The following is a 12038-nucleotide window of genomic DNA, read 5'->3' on the forward strand; positions in this document are numbered from 1 at the left end:
TTGGTCCTATCTGCCAAGCTGGCCAGTCCAATCTCAGCATTGATTTTACAGCAAAACCTTCCCTTTCATCTCTCGGTCCTCCCCGAAGTAACCTCTCTCTCTCTCTGAAGAGAGAGGCAGAGCAGGATCTAATCAAATACTCCTCTGTTTTGTCTGTCAGTCTCTAGTAAGACTCTCTGTGGCAATCATTCACTAGTAGCTGCTTCCTTCATTATGAAACATCTTACTTATTTCTAGAAAATGTGAAATGCAGGTGTTCTTCATTCTCTTCATCATCCGAGTTTCTTTCTGGGCTAGTGTGAGAACCCCCCTGCATCACACAAGGGCAATGTAACGCCCCATCTGCAGACTATATGGGTTTGTAAGAAGAGGTTTGCAGTGGGAGGAGGTGGGAGGGCAAGTGGCTCTATTTTTCCATTGCCTAAACCGAAAAAGAGGAACGAAGACCGTGTGGTTTTGTGTTGTAAGCGGTGGCAGTGTGTGCCTTCGCGGTACCCCTCGGGGACTTTTTAAAAATGGATAAGCAGAAGTTATGTTAAAGTTGTCTTAAAATTGGGTCAGGTGCTCCTGCCCGCTTTGCTGCACGGCTGAAACGAGCACCTCTGGCGCCGAGAAGGGGTGCGTGCGCTTGTCTTCTCCCGAGGTGGAGGGGGAAGATCCCGGCTATGGGTGTGCTGGGGACTGGCACTGGAGACCTACTGCTTTACTGCTGCTTCACCAGCCAATCTGGGAGCTGGTGCGTTCCCCAAAGTGCGCGGCCGAGAGTGAGCTGCCTGTCACCCACCCACAGGCAGCCGGGAGAGGTACCTGCGGCACAGGTCGGACCGTGGGCCTGGCCCGGGAATGACCCAGAGTCTTACAACAGAGAGAAAAACTGCCAGCTCACCAGCACTGGCTTTATTTCTCTTTTTTTCCTAGATCCTCTCAATCTTTTCGACATCAGTTGAAATGAGCAATAAGCTCTGAGTTTAGAAACTATTATTTCAGTTTCTTTTTTACTGAAAAGCAAAATGTTTTTCTACAGGGGGGGAAAAAAAAGAAACCTTTAGTCTGGGCAAATACTGAAAAAATCATTCCCAGTGCATATTTTGAGGACATTAATCATCTTTAATTTGGCTTGGAAATTAATTTGGGCTGCTGAAATACAAATTAAGTTTACTTATGATAGTATCTGAGAGCTGGCTGTTGCCAAACACTCCTCGTGTGTGAACAGGTACACGGTGCTGTAGAAGAAAATAAAGATAAAATTGTTTGCCGTATCTTAGTAATTGTTTCCTGATTGTCCAGGCCCATACTGAGTAAACAGAAAATTGTTGGGTTTTTTTTTAACTCTCTCTGCACTGTTGCTTTATCAGCCTTTTAAAGAACATCCATATCTTGTTTAAGTTATTAATTCCTTCCATTTCCTTAGTATTTGGAAAATAAACTGGTTAGTAATTTGGGGAAGAGACTATTTTAGTAGAAATCTGAGGAAGGTTTTGATTTTGGTACAGGAAACGTCTCTAATACACGTCTCTCTAATCCTGCCAGCTGTTATTCACCCAAACAATTCTTTTGAAGCGGCTACTGTAAGTATTGCTTGGCAGGACTGGATCTACGTATAGGTTTTTCACGGCAGTCACTCTTTCCTTGCTTCCATCTATAAAAGTGCTCCGAAGATACCGGTAATGAATAAATGCATGCGGCTTTGCTGATACCTTGAAAGATGGTGGTGTGAGGTGTTGAAATATCAAAGCAGTTGTTTCTTTGGTTACAGATCGCAGAAGGGATGGCATACATAGAAAGAAAAAATTATATCCATCGAGATTTGAGAGCAGCGAATGTTCTGGTTTCAGACTTACTGATGTGCAAAATCGCTGATTTTGGACTAGCGAGAGTCATCGAAGACAACGAATATACAGCAAGGGAAGGTATGTATTTTTATTTTTGTCCTTAAAACTTCAGCTTCTGGGAGGCAGCGAGGCTGTACCTAACAATAACATGGTCACCAAGGACAGAAAATGCCGTAACAACTTCCTAGAGGCAGCGTTCCGATGTCAACAACTTTTAAAATAAATAAGGAAAATAATAATAAAATTATTTTTATTATTATTTTTTAATTTATATTTAAATATAAAATATAAATATAAAAATATAAATAAATTTTATTTATTATAAATAAAAAATAAAAAAATTTCTGTGCTCCCCAGGCTTTTTATTTATTTTAAATAAATGTATTTATTTTAAATAAATGTATTTATTTAAATAAATATATTTATTTTAAATAAATTTGAAAAACAAAGAAAATTGAAAGGACTGAACTGCACACGAATTTTTCTAAATTGGACAAATTAATTGCACACCGACAGCTTCCATCCCACTGAATTAAACGCCAAGAAAATATGATCTCATTTTCCCTTCACGTCCTTAAGTGCCTCATCCACCTCCTTTCACTTAGGGAAAGGAAGGGGCCCTAGCAGGTGTAGTTGCTGATAACAAGGAAACCTTTAGAAGAACTCGCTGTCTTTTGAAGCTGCTTTAGGAGCTGCAGCGTTGATTTGCGCGTTCAGCAGCGTTGCTGCTAGGTGTGGGGACGCTGGCGGGCTCCGCACACGGATGGCAGGTAACGTCGCAGCAGGGTCAGGACTGGCAAGAGGGGACATGACACTATTGAAGCTATTTGTTTGAGTTTTGCTAATGTTGTCAAGGCTCCTTTCAGGCAGCGCCTAGTCAATTCGTTGTAGTGGAAAGTTTTTTTCATTTCTGCTTCCACGCACAGATGGCATTAGGGTGACTTTTTGGAGCAGGTTTGTTGGCTGGGTTTCCCCTTCTCGTTTTAAAAGACGCTACCTCACATTTTCACACAGTCTGGGTGGAAACGGGGGTAATGTAGGACGAGAGGGGAAGAACTAAGGTGTGAAGAAGAAAGAGAACAATGCACTACGGCTGAGATGAAAGGAAGATGAGCTATTCAGAAGCCACTGGGTAACAGTAATTCAATAGATCCGAGGGAAGGGCCTGCTTAAGCTGTTTTCAGAGGTGCAGAACCCATATCTGTGTTTCTTAGCTAGCTCTGGACATTGTATGTTGATTAAACGAACATTTCAGGTTATAAATTCTTTATGCCGAGTTTCTTTGATGTGTTTTCTGCCATTCAGAAAAGTTTCCTAGCTTCCCAGGTGTTTTGTGCCAGAATGATAGAGCAGGCTAAAAAGGGCACAGAGAGAAATACATGCTTGTGTTTCGCTTCGTTGTCTGAAGAGCTAATGTAATATTCCCCAACAAGGGCTACTTGAACTTTTCTTATTTAACTGGGATTTTCTGGAATCAGTTAATTAGACATGAAAGACAGTATTTGAAGATATGACTTTTTAAGATATGACTTGCTACTGCTTTTGTATCTATGGCTGAATGTGAAATGAGTTAAAGTGTGTGTTGCAGCCGGACTGACTTTCTTTGAGATAGGAAAAGCTTAAGTTGTGCGAAGTTCCAGCTGATGGGAATTGTAAGATTGTTGCCCGAACACTGGGCAGAAGGGAAAATGGTGACTGTAATTTTAGCAAAAATTAACTATACGTAAGAGTCAAAAGGGGCTACGTAACTTTCGGCATCTTATCTGCACCTCTGACACAGGACATGCAGTGTGGCAACGTGCGTCTTGCAGCACATCTCTGCTGATAACACTCTGACAGAAGGAGTTCCTGGTAACTTTGCTAATTTTGGGGTATCGTAGCCAAGTTGTTTGAGACCTTTTAGTGACTTGGTATCGAGTGTTTAAATTTGCCTTTGACTGATTGAGACTGTACTTTTTTTGTAGGTGCAAAATTCCCTATTAAATGGACAGCACCGGAGGCAATAAACTATGGATCTTTCACTATTAAATCTGATGTGTGGTCATTTGGGATTCTCCTGTATGAAATCGTTACATATGGAAAGATTCCTTATCCAGGTACGGGCGTGCGTTTATGCTGTTAGTCTGTATTTATACTTTGGTGTTAAAAAGCAAAGACAATACCATCTGACAGTAGTGACAGCAGTGATTTGGAAAACATCTTACAGGAATGTTATTGCTTTGAAACCTCTCTGGGGTGAATTTTAGCAAACAGACTAAAAGCACCATAAACATGTAGTCATTTGTATATATTCAAAAGGTGAATTCAAATGCTGAACTGTCACAGATCCCAGCTTTACAGTCAGCAGCACAGTCTCTAATGGTGCTGTGTAAGCTGCTGGGGTTTTTTAGTATCGTAATATGTGAAAGTACTAAGTGTGTCTTCACGAGCAAATAGGCTGTAATAATTTGTCAGTGTTGGCTAATCTAAACAAATACGAAAGCAGACCCTAAAACAGTGTTGATGTACCACTAGGAATATTTACTCTTCATTGTTCCATACAGCTCAGGTACACGACCACATAGGAGTACATCAATCACAGCTGCATTAAGTAGCTGTGAAAGGGTTACGTGCTTTATGTTTCATTTTACTTTCTGTTAAACAAAATACATACTAATGTTTCCAGCGCACAGAAACAACTTGTATGAAGGGTATTTTCGCACGCAAAATTGTCACATCTCAGGCATAGCTGATTAACTCGGGGCAGCAGACGGCATTCATTTAAGCTTACTGAGGTTATGGAAAATTAACCTAAATTCTCTTATCTTGTGGGCAAATGGGGAAAGTACAGCTGTATTCACCTGTACTGCACACCTCGTAGACGGAGTGACTCATGAGAAGAACCCGTAGGATCCTGCAGTTTACAGGCAGTAAAGGGAGACAGATATTTCATCCCAGCAAAGCTTTCCCAACGCATCCAGTGCAGCAGCTCTTGCTATTTAAACAGTGAAAACATTCTCACCACCACTTCCTGAGCTGCTGGAATTCAGTTCAGCTCTGCATCCTGAACTGCTGGAGATGTTCACAGGGGCAGACCTGCGAGACCCGAGTCCCAGGACCTGAAATGACAGTAGGCTCAACACCTCTGGGCACAGGGAGACAGGTAGCAGGGAAGGGGTGAGGGCAGCCAACTTTACGCTACGTTATGGAAGAACATATCAACTTCCCGTAAAAGAGGTAGAGCAAAACCAGACACTCTCATTGCTCGGTAAGGTTCCAGTCCAAGAAAGCACTTAAGCTCAAGGGTAACCCCCTTAAACTTCAAGAGGTGATAGGGCTGCTTGCACAGCTAAGCGTTTAAACATGTGCTCCGGGTTGGTTTTTAGGTAAGGGCTATAAAATATGTGACTGAGTAGCAGGTCCTCCCAAAGCTATTCTGAACACTGCTCATGTTCCCAGGAAGGATCAGATGGGAGTTCTACGCTGCCGAGTAATGCATGGCTCTTCCCACAGTTGGGATATCTTTTTTTTTTCCTGTTAGTACATGTCTATGTATCCAGACAGTTGCCTACGTTGAGCTGGGCTCACCAAGTTATTTCTGGATGCCTTGAAAATTGTCCTTCGCTGAGCAAACCTACAAGCTCACCTGGAAACCAGCAGTACAAAAATACAAACCCCAATCCAATACTTAATTCTGCAGCTAAGTCTGCTCTCTCTTCACCTCCATAAAGCATATCATATTTTTATTTTAAAAACAAAACCAATCTGTAGAGCAGACTGTGGGAAAATGTCCCTTCTAGTGGAAGTCTGGGCAATGTTTTTTTTAAGCGTGGGAGCATTTTTATGAGCACCATAAATAGGCCATACACTATGGATTCATTTGTCAACCAGCAATTAGAAACGGAAGCCTCTTGATTGCATACTGGAAGGTTTTAATAGTTTGCAGGCATTGCTTGGATTAAACTGGAAGAGGGATATATGTCTATTTTAAATAGAAGTTTACATTGAAATAGCCTATTAGACTGAAAGTTGATACTGAGGAATCAGAAGGACAGCAAAATAAATAAGTGCCCAATTTACTTTACACGAAGAGATGTGACAGGTTTGGGCAAATTACCCCAGCATGGCAAGAGTAACTTAGTGGTAGGTTGTAACCAACAGCCACTGGAGAGAAACAGTAAATTGATTATTCAATTCTAACAGGAATGCTTGTTTAAATTAAATAATTGTTCTCAATTATTAACCAGCAACTAGCCAGTATTCAACATAAAGCTGCATATGAAACAGTTTGAGTTGAAACTGGCAAGTAGTTAATACCCGTAAAGAAAATCTAGGCAGGCAACTTGGTAGGAAGCATTTCCAGCCAAGAAACTTGGGTCTTTTGTGATCTTTGTTCTTAAATTACAACAGCTGTTTCTCTTCCTGAGAAACTCAAAGCAATTAGTGGGACTATAGTTTAAGGAACTACCTCAGAAATATGAAACAAGTATCTGAATCTCTGGGAAAATAAGTTGAATTGGCTGTTAAAACTAATTTCCAGGTCATTATATAGTATGTCAAATACGGGCAACATCTATACTTGCATTGCAATTACGTCCGCTGCTCTTCACAAGATATGCCATTTTCTGTGCAGTGGGATTCTTCCTCCATACCATTGTGGTCACATCATTTCCCGGTCTCTAACATAAGGAAATATGTCTTTATCTGTGAAGCTTAAGAGGTACCACAACGTAAATTAAGAGACATGTACCAACCCTTTAGAGCCAATGTCCTTTGCTAGCATTTAAGAGGGTGTAAGTGTCACAAATCTGCACGTGGGATACATTTCTTTTACTGATTAGGACGTAGTTTTGATGAGACAGGTAATTCCCTAGACAGAAAAAAAGAAAAAAAGTGATAACCAAAAAAAAAGTTAAACAAGTAGCTATTTTGAGAATACTACCTGGACTGTAGTAGACAGGTAAGCCTTTTTGTTTTAAATAAACCCCCAAACATATGCAAGTATGTTCATGACGTATTTACTATGAAATCTTGAGAAAAGTCTCTTCATTTTTGCCCTGTGAACTTAAATGATTATTTAACAGTTTTTCCTGCAGGCTAGCTGAAACACAGGCTTTGTCCTTGGCATTCAGAATGTGACAATCAATCAGTCCTGCAGACGCTAGATCTAAGCACAATCCTATAAAGTACTTAAACCCACAGAATCGGTCCTGTTCTGCACAAAATTCCAGTAGCAGCAGTTCTCATGTAGCAGCACGCAGTCAGCTAAGACTTTGCATAATGTGAATAACTATTTTACTGCATACGTTATATACAATCCATTTCCTTAAGCTCAAGGAGTCAGATTGCTCTTCCCTATAAAAAGCTTTATTGCCTTTCTTCCTGTGTTTATTTTGTCTTTATATAGCAGTAATTCCTTATTCTGTGACAACACGCCATTCCACTGCTACCTTCAAAATACTGTTTTTCTACACACGTGTGCAGTATTAGCTCAGGAAAATGTCACTCTTCCTTCCAAAGCGGAACTGAAAATACAAAAGATGTACTCAAAGTAAGCACTCTGAGCCAGACACAGATTTCATGGCTGACAATATTTCCAGAATAGGTTAAAGCCAAAAGGCTTGAACTGAACTCAACTATATGAACTTTAGTCATCTTGGATAATCAAAGTAGTTATATTGGATAAAGTTGTCATTTGGCTGTAATTCAAAGGTGTCCTTACCTGCCAAGTGGCTTAAGTCATAGCTTTAGTAGTCAGGTAACACGTACAAAGGTCCGCACCGTCTGCAGCAACAGAGCTGTATGGTCACCCAGTACTTGGATGCACATCTGCATCTCCGCTGCTGACTTTTCTTCAGGCAGGACCCATCCTGCCTCCTCTTGGCAGAGTGTAGCTGCTCTCCCTGCACCTATAGGGAACTGGTGCAAGCGGGAGCAGTGAATGCCATGCACGCACCCCACCGGAGGCCGAGTTCCCTGAGAAAAACCATGAGAAACTGTAGTCTTAGGCAGAACTGCACCATGTGGAACATTTGGCCTGAGGAGCGGCCAGCGGCTGCGGGGTCTGGAATACCCTTCTCGATACAGGGAAAGGCTTCACTGGTGGTAGCAAATATCTAGGCTGAAGCACAGGTGCTTCCTGCATGCTCAGTCATCAGAAGAAATAGCGTTCACTGGAGTACAGAAAGCTTAGCATCTGTGTCCTGGAGAAGGTAATCCTGGCACAATTACTCCACTGGGTTGCATAAGATTTGCAGAGGATGGGACAAGCTGGAAGGCAGCTTTCTGTGTAGAAAGTGTTGAGCCTTTTTGTTGGCCTTGCTGTAGCTGACCTTCTGAGAGCAGGTGTTGAAATCGATCTGTGAACCAATCTCTCAAGGATGTAAAAATGGAGGGTAAGGGTGGGGGAAAAAAAGAGAGGCAGAGGATGGAGTCCAGGGCAGGCCTGTCTCACATGACATTAGTTGGCACACGAGGCTCAGGATGCACTGCTGGTAGTTAAGAGTTCTTATCCTCTGAAAGAAAACTGGAATGGGGAAACAAAGTAACGCTCAGCACAGCTGGCAAGATGGGTTTGCGCAATAGGAATAGGATGAGGAAGAAAGGAGGGGAAATTGCCTGTTACAAGTAATGACATCACGAGTGACCATGTCCAGTATCTCGCAATCAGCAGCACTTACAGAAAAGCTGATGTAGAAGAAAATCTGAAAGTGCGTTACTACATTGTGCAGGGTGATTGAGAGCAGGGTCAAACAGGTAGGCTGCCCTTTGTCTCACTATGGATAGGGTCTACAGTGAGCAGGCTAAAAGCTCTGCAGCTGGAGACAAAGGCAGATGCCAGGGTGGGTTTTTGCTGTGAATCTCACCCCAGCTGGAAGCAGAATAAACGGTGGCAGGACTGGTCAGAGGAACAGGACGAAGCTGGTTCTGGAGACAAGAATTATGATCTCTTCCACAGTCTCATTAGATTTGGCACTAAAGAGGTTGCTACACTCAACTTAGGAAACAGAAATCTTCCTCCAGGATTTTCAAAGCAAGTCCCTTGGTGCCGGTGCACACCTCAGCCTTGTTTATCGAACTCATATTAGTAGCTCCCTTTAATAAGTCATAATAGCCTTGTATTATTGGGTGAAGAGCTTTAGAGTGAAGTAAATAAAAAAGAAAGAATCGTTTCTTCAGGAATTGAAATAATTTCATCAAAACTTTCTTTTTCTATTGAAGGTATGAGCAATTCAGATGTGATGGTTGCTCTTCAGCGTGGGTACCGAATGCCACGCATGGAAACTTGTCCAGCCGAGCTTTACGATATCATGAAAACATGCTGGAAAGACAAAGCAGAAGAGAGGCCAACATTTGATTATCTACAGAGTGTGCTTGATGATTTCTACACAGCAACAGAAGGGCAGTATCAACAACAGCCATAGAACAAAGAACGATTTTTCTATTGACATGCATCATTGGCACAGACTATTATTTGGACAGACTGCTCAAACCAATTCCTTCACAAGTTTGGATGTCTTAACCGAGTGTGGAAGCTGAAATGCTAAAGGAAAGAGTAATTCTGCAAAGAAATAATAATGTTTTTATTTGGTTAAAACAGTTCCTCTAAAGATTGAAGTTCTCCTTACGTGTTCCGTTTTGCATCTGCAGAAACATCCCAAACCAAACAGGCTTTTTGGGGTGGGGAGGAAAAAAGGAAGGAAAGGGATCATGCACTGGTACAGCCTGACAAAGCCTTCTTAGGACCTAAGTCACGGAATACATTACAAGGAGACCTTTACAAAAGGGGCGAGAAGATGCGTGAACAGCTGTTTCCAAAAGAAAAAGTCATGAAGAACTTAAAGATTTAAGACATGGTGGTGTTCTTAAATCATCTTTTTTCAAATACAGCATATTGTGAAAATTATTTTTATATCCTTGTTATTTCACAGTAGTAGCTGGAGTACTGTCACCTCTTGTAAGGCTTTCTAAATGGTGCCATGGTTTCCTTTAAGGAAGGGTTATGTATGTAATTCTTTACACTGAAGACGATTCTGTTCTACCGCTGTATTACTCATATTGAATTTAAAATCATTTTCCAAGCATCACACAGCCATCACAGATGCCAAAGTGCAATATGAGCACACACAATGACAGAAGCGGCAGCACACCTAGCTCTATTCAACCTTCAGTTTCCCACAAGGCCAAAGTCATCATCTGAAGACCACGGGAAAGCACAGGATGTTGAAGGAAGTTAATACTTTCATTGCCGTCCCTGAGACTGTTACCAGTGAAAATATTTTAATCTTAATTTTTAATCCTCTGTGATTATTCAAGAATATTCCTTAAATTTTTGCTGCTTTAATCAACTAACCTCAAATCTGTTTTAAAGCTAAAACTAGCTCTAGCACTATCAAAAACAATTTGTGGAAATACGCAATAAGATATCAAGTTACATTGCAGTGACACTATAGGTTTGTTGCTCAGTATATAAATCTAATTCATAAAAGTGAATGCAGTTTGCTCAGATCTACATATTGAATTGTTCTATCAAATTACTTAACAAAACAGCTGGGCTAGTGCATTTGCAATGTAACTACAGCATAGATTACTTTTTTTTTTTTCCAAGGTGACACTGGTTCTTACAACTGAAACCCAGTAAATCTTTGCCACCCCTCAGACCAGTTATTTAGGCAAATGGTACTTTGCAGAAGCTTAAAACCCTTTTGATAAAGCTTCAGTGTGCCTGCAGTTGAAGTTCAGCAGCATAAATATTAATTGCTTGTCTTTTCGATTGGCTTCCTTCAGTCAAACTGTGCAGTTTAAGCAGACTATCAGTTAAATATGTAAATAGTTTCTATTGTAATGTGATTTTTAATTTTAATAAACACTTAATCTGAAGCAAGTCGTATGGCAGTAATTTGAGATAAAACAAATGGCTGATGTTCTATGCAGAGCGATAGCTTCAAGTGGAACAGGGGAACATCTGTTCATCACCAGTAACAAGATTATTTTGCAATGGTAAATATTAATGGTTCTGCTTTCCCTACATCCATTCAGCTTTAGGAAGCTGAAAAGGACCAAACTAGCCCTTTCTGCATCCTTGTTAGCATTTCTTTGTGGTCTGGAGGGCAGGAGGAAAGGAAGTCAGCCCTCAGCTGTCCTTTAAAACAGCTTCTCAGAAGTCTTTAGTGTAATAGCAACACAGTCCATTGCCACTCTTTGGAAAACATTACAGTTAAGAATGGTCAGTACTTCACTACAGGCTTCATTTTATTTTAAGTTAAAAAAAAAAATAGCTTAAGATAACATAAACTTGTCTTTCAAACCATTTTCTGTAGCCAATCACAGAGCTCTGGGAAGTAGGAGGGAACATGGAAAGAGCAGTTGCTCACAGAATAAAAGGTTATAGTTAGTTACATAAAATTACTAACATACACGCTCAGACACATGACAGACTGTCAAGGTGTAGCGCTAGATCATTTGAAATGGTATTATAGAAAGTTTCCAGCATTAGCCTGTTGAGATTATTTTTTTTAACTTCTGTTTAAGCATTGCTGTTCTTAGAGCAATTTGTATGTAACAGCTTTCTTATTCAAGGAATCAACACTCAGTGTATTGTATCACTACACCCCAAAGTGTTCTTAATAGCTGGAATAATTTGTGTGGGAGTAGAATAAAATTTTAGAAATTCTGCACTGCAGGGATTATAGGCCTGTAGAACTACTGCAGTCAGATAACCTATATTTAACAGAAACAACGTGAGACCAGCACTGGCTCAGGTGCTACATCTCCAGCCTGGTTAAAGACATGTCAGATTGATTATTTATCACTGCATTTGCATGCACCAAGGCAAAACTCAAGAGACCTGGCAAGAACATTCACACCAGAGAAGGTCTGCTCTTGGTGGCGCACAGGAATGCTGCACCACCTAGTGTCTCCACAGGGAGGGTGAGGTTCTTGCTCTGAACTGGGTCCCCTTCCACTACAAGAAACAGCATTACAGGGACTGAACAATCCAATTTACTTATGGATTCTGCCTTGTTCTAAAGCAATCCTCCAGCACTTACAGGCATGGTACTTCCACAGTAGTTAGAATAAACTCTCACCCTCATTGACTGAAATGGCTCTAAGAAAGCTATTTCAAATTTTATCATGCTCCAGTCTTCCTTCATTGAGTTACTAGATTCAACTCAAGACCGTCATGTGTCAATTACTATGATCATTTGGCCTCTAGGTTTATGATCT

At 40.9% G+C, this 12038-nt stretch overlaps 1 protein-coding gene across 4 annotated transcripts in view; it reads left to right on the forward strand.

Moving 5' to 3' along the window:
• The window catches only part of LYN (LYN proto-oncogene, Src family tyrosine kinase), a 54417-nt gene extending 43726 nt beyond the window's left edge, over positions 1–10691 (forward strand). For all 4 annotated transcript variants that reach the window (XM_074577053.1, XM_074577050.1, XM_074577049.1 and 1 more), the window contains exons 11-13: positions 1757–1910; positions 3797–3928; positions 9033–10691. In XM_074577053.1, coding sequence (XP_074433154.1) covers positions 1757–1910; positions 3797–3928; positions 9033–9235 — 489 coding nt within the window. In that variant the 3' untranslated portion in view covers positions 9236–10691. The remainder of the gene's footprint in view (positions 1–1756; positions 1911–3796; positions 3929–9032) is intronic.
• Positions 10692–12038: the final 1347 nt, after the last annotated feature.

This window comes from Larus michahellis, chromosome 2 (genome assembly GCF_964199755.1).
Source record: "Larus michahellis chromosome 2, bLarMic1.1, whole genome shotgun sequence".
Lineage (NCBI taxonomy): Eukaryota > Metazoa > Chordata > Aves > Charadriiformes > Laridae > Larus > Larus michahellis.